The sequence below is a fragment of the Dipteris shenzhenensis genome, chromosome 3, assembly GCF_047967505.1.
Source record: "Dipteris shenzhenensis isolate YYH24624 ecotype China chromosome 3, Dip_SZ_1.0, whole genome shotgun sequence".
NCBI lineage: Eukaryota > Viridiplantae > Streptophyta > Polypodiopsida > Gleicheniales > Dipteridaceae > Dipteris > Dipteris shenzhenensis.
Genome location: NC_141598.1, coordinates 59,761,272 through 59,774,752, shown reverse-complemented (window position 1 = coordinate 59,774,752; position 13,481 = coordinate 59,761,272). Strand labels below are relative to the sequence as shown.

Below are 13,481 nucleotides of genomic sequence, written 5' to 3'. Positions count from 1 at the left end.
TAGAGGGGAAGAAAAAGCCTTTGACCAGTGAATACTTTCAGCACGCAAAGAGTGTACATCTGGAGAAACCCGACCAATCCATTTGAGATGTGAGATTATGAATTCCCAGGCCAAAAGCATCCCAGTGACAAAGGGACAACCCTGAATTTTGCCCTGAATGTGCCCAAAAAGGAAATCCCATTGTGTTGGCTCCTAGAAGCCAGAGGCAGTAGTATTAATATGGAGTAGCAAATGACAAACCATAACAGCCCTAGGTTAATCAGCCTGCATGGATTGGAACATCATTTTTCCCTTATGAGCCAAGTTATGCAGATGAATATTCAGAATATTCAAGCCCCCATGCATTTTTGGAGTGCATAAGTGTTCCATAGAAAGCCTGAGGCCTTACGATGATGATGCGACTTCCAGAAGAGTTCCTAATAAAGACATGAAAGAGTTGATGTCCTTTTTAGTAGACATTAGCAAAGGCAGATAGAACTGAATATAGGCCAGCAGAACATATTGCACAATTCGCAGACGAACATGCAAGGGCCAAGTGGCCAGTTTCCAGTATTCCAATTTCTTATTAAGTTTCTGAAGCACCCAATCCATTTGTTATCTGCTGCGAGTCAGTTTCCACCCCAAACGGTAACCAAGGTGTCTGACTATTTGCATGGGCTGTATTATTTGTCTAGGTCAAAGCAAGGAATGCCATTTCTTGTCATGCAAGGGAAGGAGTTTAGATTTTCCAAAATTGACATGCAAACCAGCTGCCAATCCAAACGAAGAAAGAGCATTCATAAGGCATGATAGATCCCTTTCTGTTTTTTTGGGAACAAAGAAAGAATCATCCGCATAGGCTTATGCCACAAACATTCTTGCATCAGGGATTTTTAGACCATGCAAATCACCCACATCCACCAGATGATCCATGTAGAGAAGCATGGGGTGAGTACAATGACATACAACAATGCACTGAGAGGACAACCTTGCCTCATAGAATTAAAGAGGGTTCATTCATCGGTAAGATCTCCTGAAATGATGCCCGCAGCCTTGCTGTCTTGATACAGCCAGTATATGACATGTTGCATCTTATACCCAACACCTAGAGCCCGCATAGTTTGGGAGATGAAATCACATAATTGTGCACACCTGGTTGAATTTGAGTCGCTTTCCTCACTTTGAATAAGATAAACAAAGTACAAAACCTGTCCAAAATATATACATGCAGGTCTTTGAAAGTGGAAGACGAGGGAAATCTGCTGCTCCCATGGTGTCAGAAATACGTCTCAGGAGGAATAACAGATGGTTTACATTCTGCTACAAAATGACTTTCACAACTTTCTGAGCCAGTGAGCAAAATAAGGGGGAGTCAACCCAAAAGGAAGTGCTGACCTATAGAAAAAACCTCCTGGAAAATGTGGGGGCAACATAATCATTATTTAATATGCCCTTGCTATAGAAGAATCAGCATATGGTTGTGTGCATATCACAGTATAAACGAACTGTTTAGATTTGTTTGGGAATGTGGTACATTTAGTTTAGATGTCACATTATCCTATTTTCCTCACAGGGACACTGATAAAAGCATCTCTTTTCATTCGGCTTTCTCGTCTTTCCTACATTACTAAACTTTTATTATGCCTTATTTTCACTCTAATTTGCTTGAGTTCTTGCAGATGGTTGGTTGCCCCAGTCGAGGTTTTTCTTTTACACGTGCCCTCCTTGGGCTAGCAGCAAATGAACTACATCTTTGTGGTGATGCTTCTGCAGTGGAGCTTGTTCAAAACATTTTGGGTCCAACTGGTGATATCATAGAGGTATTTATAGTTTGAAACATGGACAGCGAGATTTGTGGGGTTAAGGAATTTCGATAATAACATATAAGCTGTTTAACTAATGTTGCATGCCTCATAAGAACAATTGCACTGAGAAGATGAACTGTATCTTTCTGTTCTGCTGAAAATTGCCAGGTTCTCAATTACAATCGTCTCTCTCCACTTATACCTACAGTAAGACCCTTAGGATCATATTCGAGGGTAGAAAGCGGAGACTGCATCGTCACTTTTTCTCGGCGATCCATCTATAAAATTAAGGTTAGATGCTTCATTTTGCTTTGTAGCATGAACTTCTTGAATGCAAGCCATAATACCTTCCAGGGGGGGAGATAACAATTATTTTCTTGCAAAGGAATGACAAAAAAGGCATATTATGATGCCTTTGCATTGAAAAGGAAAAGTACAACCCCAATAGCATTTCTTTCTTAAATCATAGGCTGTCACATGTCAACCTTCAGGCATGTGGAAAGCGTTTTTGGTCCTCTCATTGGGACAGATTTCTGATCTACCTTTGATGTATAGACTTTTGGGCAATTACATAGGTTAACTGGTTAAATGAAGCTGCAGCTCAACGCTTGTGTGTCCATAAGTGAGCATGTTGGTTGGTCTATTAATGCGTGATTAGCAAGGTTGGAATATTTTTGCACGTGCCCTGCACTTGATGACATAAGAAGGGATGGCACGACAACTAGTCCACATTTGGTCATGAAAGTTATGGTGTGAATGCTTTGTGAGTGGAGACTTCTGACTTGAATTCTGTGGTGAAATGGCTTGATGATGCTAAGGTGGAAATAATTTTGGGACTTCTATAGACGTCATCTCCAAACAGGCATATACATTTACGTGAAAATACTCACCTATCTTCTTTTCTGCACATGCACTGAGATGTCCACAAGAAAGGGTGACCTTGTCTTTTTCATGATATGCATCTCCGTGTAGATAACTGATTCATCGGTACATGCTAACATCTATTGAAAGAAAATACATTTATGCGAAAATACTCTCACCCATCTTCTTTTCTGCACATGCACTGAGATGTACACAAGAAAGGGTGACCTATGTCTTTCTCATGATATGCATCTCCGTGTAGATGACCGATTCATCAGTACATGCTAATATCTATTGAAACAAATTGTAATTGATACCTTTGTTACTCCAAGATGTTTATTTCAACTGTGGTGACTCTAGTTTTACGCTAGCATGTATATGTGATTATTTATTTATGGTTTCAAGGAAAATTTGTTAGCTCTTAAACTAAGCTTTGTGTGAAGTATATTAGTATGACACATGTATGTATGTTGGAACTTACTATTAAAGCAAGCTGACATGATGAAACCGTTCCTTACTCTAGTTGTGGTTGGATGAGAAAACCTAAAGCTTTTGTTAGCATTATCTATTGAATATTAGTGTTGGTTCAGGCCTCAAAAGGGCCATTAGTCTTGTGCAATATGGGCACCTCTGTTCGGTCATTTGTGTGTTTCCCTACCTATCACTCTTCCTTAAAAGGTAGGCTTGAGGTTTAGGGAGAACCTCATGTATTAGGTAATGTATTCTATCTCACCAACCCTGAGGCACAGCTCTGTAGTCACTTTTCTCTGGTCAATTCAGGAACTCGGATGGGAGCATGAGCTGTGGAGGGGATCCACAAAGTAGCCATGCCATGCTGTGGAGTGTGATTAGAAACATGCAGAATTGTGGGTTTCTCAAGGGAGTTTGCCTTGTGAGAGAGTTTGCAAGGCTATCAATATTGAATAAACATGTGACAAGCTTTTGCAAGGCAAGACAATTGCAAGATGCATCTTGGGAAAAGAAGTCGGCTCTACAAGAATCCAAGTGTGTACAAGAACTATGGAAGGTCTTGAAACATATCTCTAACAGGATCTCTTGTCATTAGAAGGAAACATGATTTGGTGTGGGTAGCACATCACCACCCAATGTAGATCCTTGCTAGGATCACCCCTGAGGTTAGGCAACTCTAGGGGTAAGAATCGTTGTCTCTCCTGGGCATGTGCTTTCTTAGGTAAGACTATGTGGCACAATTTCAGCCAGCAAGCCATTAAGACTAGACGACTTGCTTATATATTTGATGAGCAAGTTGTGTTGCTGAAATTTTCTCTTCTAGGAATGAATCTATACCACTTGGTGAGCCAGTCCACAATCAGCATGAGAAGTCCATGGTAGTTCAACCTCATGAAAAATGGAAATACTCTTATCTAGTATTTCCAAGGGATGCACCAGGCCACCATGTCTCAAGTGTCCTGCTTTATTGACTTGGCACTGTTGACGATGTTGAACATGACGCTCTACATCAGCTTTCATCTTAGGCCAAACCAAAATCCTTTTGACCAAAATCAAAGTTTTTCTCTACCCGGATGACCTGCACTGAGAGTGTTATACATTACAAGAGGATATGATCTCTCATATCCCTCACCCCGAGTCCATAGACCTTTCTCTTTCAGAAAAGCAAACCATTTTGAATCGAATATTCTCTATTTTTCCTTCCTATTTTTCAAATTCCAGCTTTATCTCATCCCATATGCAATTCCAGCTTTATCTCGTCACATGTGGAATGGAAGAATTCATATTGAAGATAACGGCCCTTTAGAAAGTCATAGAGGTCCATCTGTAAAGCAAAGCTGACTCACATAATTAATTCCTGCTGAAAGCATTGGAAGCATTGGCCACCTTATTGGTGGATCCTTTGTGATAGCTAATCTCAAAGTCAAAAGTCTTGCACGAGTTTTGACCATCGGGCTTTCTGTCCCTAAGATCAGAAGCATTGCTAAAAAACTTCAGAGACGAGTTTTCCGCATAGACCACAAAAGTAGAGCCATATAATTAATACTTTAGCTTAATAAGATTGGTTATGTTAAGCTATTTCACTTAGCAGGTGAACTCCTTTGATTTTTAATAACTTTCTTGTCCCTCTTGTTTAGAGTGGCTCTTTTATTAATGCATGTCTATCTAGTAAATGCTTCTTCAGGTAGATCTCTAAGATCAATTGCTGCTCAAAAGTAAAGCAAAATTTTTCAATGTCCTTGCATCGTGGATGATTGACTAGATGGATTTTGAGGATTTGTGAACCCATAATTTGATAATGTTATTTGTAGGTTTTCTTAAAGAGCTCATGTGTGTTTTCATGTTTGGCAAGAGTGGAAACATCATGTTATCTTTTGCCTTTGTGATCAAGGCGTTGTGTTTCCAAGAGAAGGGATTTAGGTTTCTATGTAGTTTACAAGGATGCTTATTTGTTTAGCCCCTCCTTGTACTCTAATGAATTTCTCATATTATTTTGGGGAGGTATTTTGCAATAGAAATCTCTCTTTTATATGTATTATGTTGAAGTTTGTTTGCTTTATATCGATTGTGCTTTCTTTTAATCCATCATTGGCTCCTTATTTGTGTATGCAGGCTCAAATAGAGAACCTAGGGCCTCATAGGTGCTCAGTTGTCTATGGATCCTTGCCACCACAAACTAGGGCTCGGCAGGTATTATAGGTAGATTTGATACTCGTTTGTAAAAACATCTTTGTTATTGATAAACGGATGAATTGACACACTAGGAAGAGGAAATATTTGAACATTTTGTAACATGCAAGGGCTTAAGGTAGTTTGTAGGAAGGTGGTGTAAGACCAAAACAAAAGTGGGGTTGCGATTAATTTTTGTTAAAATTGAAAAGAGTAAAGTGGTGAAGTAGGATGCGTGCCCAAATGATGAAGTGCATGGGGAATTAAGGTGAGGAGTTCCATGTGAGAGGGGGAAGAGAGGAGAGAAAGTGAGCAAGAGAGTGAGAGTGAGAGAGACACAATAGTGCGGGTGTGAAGTGATAGTGAGCCACACCACAAACTCACTTAAGTTTTATTAGGATTAGGTTTACCCTATGACTGTCTTAAGACAGTCATAGGTGTCCTATCTTTAATTCTTTAATTAAGGGTAGGCAATGTGCCTTTACCCCAACACCATGCATGTTCTTGCCATGCTTGATCAGCTATATCTTTGACTTTGGCATTTTGATCTCCTCTTGTTCTAACCTTGCTAGGCTGCCTTTTGATAATTAATACCTTTTGCATGCTTGGATTCTTGTATGTTGTTTGCAATGTATTTCAAACTTTTTTTTTTTTTTTTTGAGGGAAAAGAAAGGAACCTTCTATTAATGCGTGAAAAAACCTCATACAAAACAGCAGCCTCGAAGGTGTTGAGAATGGAAAAAACCGGATAAAGGTTGAAAGAAGAAACCAGCCTATTCTAGAGAAACCGAGCTCACTTCGTAGGGAATCTCTGGTACAGAGGCTAACAACCAAGTAGAGGGACTATACAACCAACGAATCCCTCACGGAGTGAATGTGTAGAAAACTCATGTAGGCCAAGCCCTGCAGAAACATGCGCGCCTCGCAACAGTCGCCCTAGAGCCCGGCGTCCCACGCTCCTAGGTTGAGCGCAAGGTGTAAATGATGTCCTTCTAGATAGCGACCAAGGCTGCCGAGGGTGGAAGCAGATGCTCCCCATCACCAGACTACAGCGAGCAACCCAAATGTTCCACGCTATGATCTGTGCTATCAGGAGGAACCGCCTCGTGGAGCTCTATGCTCTGAACACTCTAACCCTGCATCCGGTAAGTTGGGGAGTCCTGATCAATCTGGAATGCGTGACCTCCCTCAGTCAACCAGGGCACCATCCCCTAGGTGTAGTCCTTCTAAAGGCTCTGCAGGCGGGACAAAATCCTGAGGGCTCCCATCCAAATCCTCATTGCGTAGGGCTAAAAATCGCACTTGGTGTTAACTGCTGCTGCTCCCCGCTCCTCCTGCTCCCCTTCTCACTGCTCTCCTTACTCCCTGCTGCTCTCCCTGCTCACTGCTGCTCCCCCGCTCCCTGCTGCTCCTCCTGCTCTCCCCTCCTCACTGCCCCCTCCCTTCCCTCCTGCTGCTCCTCCTGCTCCCCTCCTCACTGCCCCCTCCCTTCCCTCCTGCTGCTGCTCCTCTCTCCCCGCTCCCTGCTGCTTGCCCCCTCCCTTCCCTCCTCGCTGCCCCTCCTACCTGCCCTCTCCCCCGCACTGCCCCTTCCCCCGCGCTGCAGCCTCCCCCCCTGCGCTGCAGCCTCCTCCCCGCCCCCCCCCCCCGCGCGCCCGCTGCTGCCCTGCGCTGCAGCCTGCTGCTCCCCCGCCGCACCCGCTGCTGCTCTCCCCCCGCTGCATCCTGCTGCTCCCCCCCGCTCCTGCTGCTGCTTTCCCCCCGCTGCAGCGTGCTGCTGCTTCTCCTCCCCTCTCCTTCCCCTCTCCTCTACTCCTCTTCTCCCCCTCTCCTCCACTCCTCCTCTCCCCTATCTTCCCCTCCTCTTCCCTCCTCCCTTCTTCATCACCCTCTCCTTCTTCTGGATTACCCCTATTCTCCTATAGGGGTCTCTTGGGATTCAGGAAAGTGGACGGAGTTTTTATTTTTTGTGTTTTAATCGGCCAACACACCTCGATTGACGAATGGGTTGGCGAGCCCTCTTCGGCTGCTAAGGCGGTCCGGATGGACGGGGTTCCTAGGGTTAGGGTCATTGTCCAGGACCCCAATATTTCAGATGACCACATCATCCTACAGCGACCCGATGGGTCTTTCTTCCGCCAGAGATTTGAGGTTGCAGGTTGGCAGGACCAGTGCAGGATTTGCAGATCCTCGGGGCACTTCGCGCGAGATTGCCCAAAGAAGAAAAAGAGGTCCACAAAGCAACCAGCTCGTACTAGCTTACGACAGAGAGCTAGAGCAGGACATACCGCTCCACAGACACGGCCTCAGACACGGGCTCCCCCCTCTCCTAGGGCTACTCAAGTCCCTTCGGCACCCCGCGCCACCTCTGGCCCATGGTGGGCTCCGGTCGCGGCTAGGCCCTCTACTCTAGTTCACTCCTCCACCTCTTCGGAGGCTACCCGCTTGGAGCCTCAGGAGGAGACTACTGTTCAGGAGCCTTGTTCGACCCCACCCTTGGATCAGGCTGTACCTTCCTCAACAGCGCAGGTTGTTGGCACCTTGTCTGCATCACTTTTTGATCAGGATCCAGTATAGGTGCCTCCCTCTTTGGACAGAGGGAAGGGGGTTTTACATTCTCTTTCTGCTTCGGTAGGAATCCTTCGTACCCCCTCCCCAGGACTGGCTCAGCGGAACTCTTTTTCCGCTTTGGAGGACCTCTCTAGCCTCCCAGATGATGATTTTGTACCCTCTACTTTTGGAGAGCCAGTTATCGGCTTCCCTGTTGAGAGATCCTTCTCTTTCTCACCTATGGACTTTCCTCCCCTCGGACCTCGTGTATATGGCAGGAGGTCTGCTCCGGTAGAGGCTTCTGTTTCCGCCACCAGGTCGGGTAAGGTATTCCAACCGACTTCCTCCCGCTGATGAGGATAGCCAGTTGGAATATACAGGGATTGAGCGACATCCCTCATCGCCGTCGCAGACAGCTGATCAGGAATCAGCTCCATCTAGGTGTTTCAGGTGGTTCCCTAGACATTCTTTTCCTTCAAAACACAAACTGGATATCAGAGATTGCTCCAAGTCAGGTAAGCTGCTCTCGGGCCGGACTTTTTGGCTTCTTGCCTTGGGAACCAGAGGAGGTACATGCATTTCAGTTTCAGACTCTGTTCTCCCTCTGGTCATTGGACACGGTACCATAACCCCCTCCAGGGCCCAGTGGGTTTTACTTCTGATTGACGGACGTAAGCTTGGTTTCCTCAACCTTTATGCTCCGAACAAGAGAGGGGACCGTGTTTTGTTTTGGAAAGAGTTGCTCTCGTGGACTGACATTGCCCATAACCCCCTCCAGGGCCCAGTGGGTTTTACTTCTGATTGACGGACGTAAGGTTGGTTTCCTCAACCTTTATGCTCCGAACAAGAGAGGGGCCTGTGTTTTGTTTTGGAAAGAGTTGCTCTCGTGGGTTGACATTGCAGATTCATGGATTATTGGAGGTGACTTCAACATGGTTGAGGCACCTTCGGATAAGAAAGGGGGCAGAGAAGGTGGTATCCACTTCCTTGAGAGAGCAGCTTGGGATGCCTTCTTGTTCAGGTTCAGTGGCAGAGATGTTTGGTCAGATGATGCATTTCTTGTTCAGTCTCAGTCACTTTTATTTTCATGGTGGAACCATAGGGTGCAGATGCCTATCCATGCTCGGATTGACAGATTCTATGTGGGTGACTGGGCTCTTGATAGAGGGGGGACAGTTTGCAATGCACCCCGTGTTTCCACTTCAGACCATTTTCTGGTAATTTTGTCCATTTCAGAGCCTCATCTGAGAGGACGGTCTCACAGTATCAGGATCCCAGGCGCCTTATACACGGATGAGACTCTCATAGAGGCAGTGTTGGAGATCTGGGTTTCTCATATGCAGGGGGGGTGGCCGGTCCTTCACATGTGGCCACAACACTTGATAGTATCAGCGAGTTCTATCACTCAGTTGCTAGTGCGCGCGGCGAGGTGAGGTACTCAGGCGAGAGATCGGTATCCGTCGGCAGTTGGCAGTCCTTCAGAGGGAGGAGCAAAAACGACCTTCAGATGCTTGGATACAGGAGCGCCTTGCTGCGGCAAGGGCTCACTTGCAGACCTTGCTTGATCAGAGAGCAGAGTATGCCTTCCATGCACGGGAGTCCTTTTGGATACAGATGGGAGGGAGAGTCAATAAACACTTTTTCTCTACACTTGGCCCCAGACATAGTAGAGAGAGTGTTAGGCAGCTTATTGACTTTGACGGCGTTTCGCAGTCCCATCCGGAGACCGTCATGCATTTAGCGACAGATTTTTATACCTCCCTTCTTTCCGCAGATCCGAACTCACAGGCCAGAGAGGTGGCTAGAGATGAAGTTTGGCAGAGTTTACCTGTGTTGGTCACCCCAGAGATGTTATGCTCACTTGATGCACGCTTTACCAACACAGAATTCAAGACTGCTCTTTCTGCCCTTCATAAGGGCAAGTGCCCTGGTTCCGATGGTCTTACTCCCTCTTTTTTAATAGCCTTTTGGGATATGATAGGTGATCATATTACTTCAGCCCTGCAGGGCATTTGGGACTCGGGCGAGATGCCTGAGTCACTGACCGAGGGACTCATTCACCTTATCCCGAAAGGTGGCAACAGGAATTTGTATCCCATTGGAGACCCATCACTCTTTTGGGCACTCTTTACAAAATCCTTGCCAAGGCGATCAACATCCGACTACAGCCCTTTCTTCCAGATCTCATCCATGATACTCAGATAGGCTTTGTGCATGGCAGGAGCATTTTTGATAATATCTTTTCCTTTTGGGAAGCCATAGAGTGGGCTATGCAGAGTGGACAGAGGCTAGGAGTTTTACTCTTGGACTTCGAGAAAGCCTATGACAGAGTAGATTGGGGTTTTCTTGAGGGCACTCTTCTACGGTTTGGATTTTCAGATGATTGGATGAGAGGGGTGGCCTGCCTTTACAGATCAGCCCACAGCAAGGTTTTGATTGGAGGGGTAAGGGGTGACAGGTTTCAGATTTCCAGATCAGTTTGTCCTTTAGCCCCCTTCCTCTTTCTTTTTGTGGCAGAAGCTATGAGTATCTTCCTTAGATCTCAGGCTGAGCTTTTTGGGCTGAAACTGCCCTTGATATAGGAGCAGGAGCTTTTTGACTGTGAGTTGGCTGATGACACTACTATTTTTATTCAGGCCTCCTTGCAGTCACTTGATTCTTTCCGGACAGCCTTGGATATTTTTTGCTCAGCTGCAGGGGCACACATTAACTGGCATAAATCCTTTGGCTTTTGGATCAGTGATGAGGACACTCTTGGCTCGGGAGTTGACATTGGTTTTTCCTGGATTCAGAGGGGTGTTCCTATCAGGTATTTGGGATGCCCGGTAGGATTGGACATCTCTCCAGCAGAGCAGTTTTCCCCAGTATTAGAAAGTATAAGGAAAAAGCTCCTTTTCTGGAGCTCTGCCAAACTCGACCTTGCATCTAGAGTTGTGGTAGTGAACGAGGTTCTCTTGGCCACCTCCTGGTTCGTGTGTTCTTGCTGGTGCCAGTCTAGGGATTGCATAACTCAGCTCATTAGCCCAGTCAGGAATTTTTTATGGGGTGGACTTGATGGCACAGCAGATGTTGCAGCAAGGGTGGCTTGGGAGACTATTATTCTCCCTACATGTGAAGGAGGCCTTAATGTCATTGACCCGGACTTGCAGTGTAGGGCATTGCTTTGTAAGGTGGAGGTGAGGGGACTCATGCCTGGGCAGGAACCTTGGAAGGATTTCTTTTTTGGACGCATTCAGGCTTGCACACCAACCTTGGGAGATGATTGGGTGGACAGCCCTCGATGGATTTTCACATCAGCCCCTCTTAGGTCTCCTGCCTCTCCTCTCATGACTGCCATCCTGAAAGCTTGGGGGAGCTTCAGGAACACTCTTCGAAGGATTCCACCTTCTACCGTCGAAGAGATTGATAGGCAGCCGATCATTTGGAATGATAGTATTCTTGACGAGCATGCCAGACCACTGGGCACTTCCCATTACATGCAGTGGTCTAAATGGGAGAGAGGCCCCGCCTACACAGTAGGCACTTGGAAATCTTTTATCAGGCTACCTGTGGATCAGAGACTGCAGTCCGTGAGTCACCTCAGAGGGGTAGCACGTAGGATTCAGCAGATAGATGCAGCCATCCCGGTGGAATGGACAGTTGAGCTGCCTATTACTTCCACCACTTGGATGGGGGCTTTTTCGAGGACATCGGTTCCTTTACAGGTGATCGCTCTCCGAGGTCTCGGGGAAGACGCACTGGTCTTTGATGTTGGGGATGGAGGTTTACTTTCTACATCCAAGGATGGCATTCTTCTTGAGGTTGCCTTTCAGCCTGTCAGGATTGCTGGTTTTGTGGACCTTGGAGGGGGCTTGCAGTGGTACTTAGACCCCGACCCTCTGCTCTTGGCCTTGGGATCCTGGAGGTTGTGGTTATATGGAGGCGCACCTATCGGGTGCTTGCAGTGGGACCCAGGAGAGTGGGAATGGATAGATCATGGGCACCGAGAGAGGGGGATTCCCTTCTTTTGTTTCACGGTTGGTAATGCTAGGAGGTTTCAGCTGAACAGTAGGGGTTGGATTCCCTCTAGAACCCCCCATTGGGAAAGCTTCTTCATCACCGAAGACTTGCGTAGAAATTTCTGGAGGAGGCTCTGGAAATCCCTCAGAAATAGAAAGATCACTCTTTTCTTTTGGCTTTCTATTCATGGAGGGATTGCAGTGAACCTGTGGAGATCACGATTTGGGGCTGATCCCACTTGTCCTCGATGCCATTCTGCAGAGGAGTCAGTGCGACATTGCCTTTGGGACTGCAGTTAGGCGAGGACTGTTTGGAAAGGGGTTGCTCGGATACTCAGGATCTTTCACACTTCCCCTTTCTTCATGACTTGGGGCTCGGTCGCATGGTTATCTCTTACCGGGCCCCAGGTGTTTTATGAGGGTGAGCCTTCTTCTTGGGCACTCTCGGTCCGCCGGCAGGTGATAGAGCCTTGCTCTCTACAGGATGTACCACTTACTCCCTTCAGAGCTTCTCATGTTTCTGTGGACACCTCTTGGGAGATTTTGGCTAGCATTTCCTCTTGGCACATTTGGAGAGCCAGATGTACTGAGGCCTTTGATGGCACCCAGATACACCCATTACAGGTGTTCATGAGTATTTGGTTCGACACGGTTCACACTTTGATAGCCATATGGGCTAGCATGCAGGGCCCTTCACGGGCAGCCTCTTCTAGAAGGACTATATTTCTTCGAGTTTGGAGAGGTCCTCCCTTTCTCTCGGAGGTTTCTACCGGATTGAGTGGCACTATCAGCCTCAATCCTTTCTTTTTGGCTCTTGAGCTTTTCGTGCATTGCATGATGTATCCCGTATGGAGCTTGCTCTAACGGTTTTTCTTGAATACTTAATAGAAGTCTCTTTTTGCAAAAAAAAAAAAATCCTAATTGCGCTGCGATAGCTCCAAAGGTAGTGGGGGATCGTCTCCAGAACTCCAGCAGAGTAGTAGTGACACTGCCCCTCCACCCGCATCTACTCCAACCATGGGCCTATGGGCAAGCCTCCGTGGGCGGCTAGCCAGAAGAAGTAGGAGATCTTCATTGGCCGCAAACTGGACCAAAAGCGAGTCCAAAACCTGGAACGGACCTCCTAGGGCACCCTGTGGGCCACCCAATGCGTCTCCCTCGAAGGGGTCCACGTCGAAGTGTCCATCTGGAGCCTCCTGCCAACCCGGGTGGTATAAGAAAATAAGGGCACCTCGTCCACTAGTTCTGTGAGGCCGACCCCGGAAGGCCAAAACCACTTTGAGCTGAGGTTATGGTTCTATACAACCATGCTATTGATTTGCAAACCCTATGGTTGCAGTGGGTTGATGTCATCGACGTCTCCTTTCGGTGGTTGTTTGAGTTGCTGATCGTTTCTCTCAACACATTTCGAGCGGTCATGCGGCAGGTGCAGTTTACATTTGATGGGTCACCTATTGAGATAGTTTCATCATACACGTAACTTGGGGTTGTCTTCTCTGGACCCATCTTCACTATGAGACTCGCGATGCAGGCCCACTTGGGCAGAGGATATGCTTCATTGGACAGACTAGAGAGGTAGTGCTTTCACACTTTCAGGATCCATGGACCAAGGGGCTGCTTTTTGACTCCTTGGTCTGCCCAGCGGGGG

At 46.7% G+C, this 13,481-nt stretch overlaps 1 protein-coding gene across 2 annotated transcripts in view; it reads left to right on the top strand.

The window, feature by feature from the left end:
* Positions 1–13,481, top strand: part of ATSUV3 (ATP-dependent RNA helicase) — a 201,247-nt gene that overhangs the window by 28,772 nt on the left and 158,994 nt on the right. For both annotated transcript variants that reach the window (XM_087370523.1, XM_087370514.1), the window contains exons 5-7: positions 1,659–1,799; positions 1,953–2,075; positions 5,229–5,306. In XM_087370523.1, the coding sequence (XP_087226649.1) occupies positions 1,659–1,799; positions 1,953–2,075; positions 5,229–5,306 (342 nt within the window). The remainder of the gene's footprint in view (positions 1–1,658; positions 1,800–1,952; positions 2,076–5,228; positions 5,307–13,481) is intronic.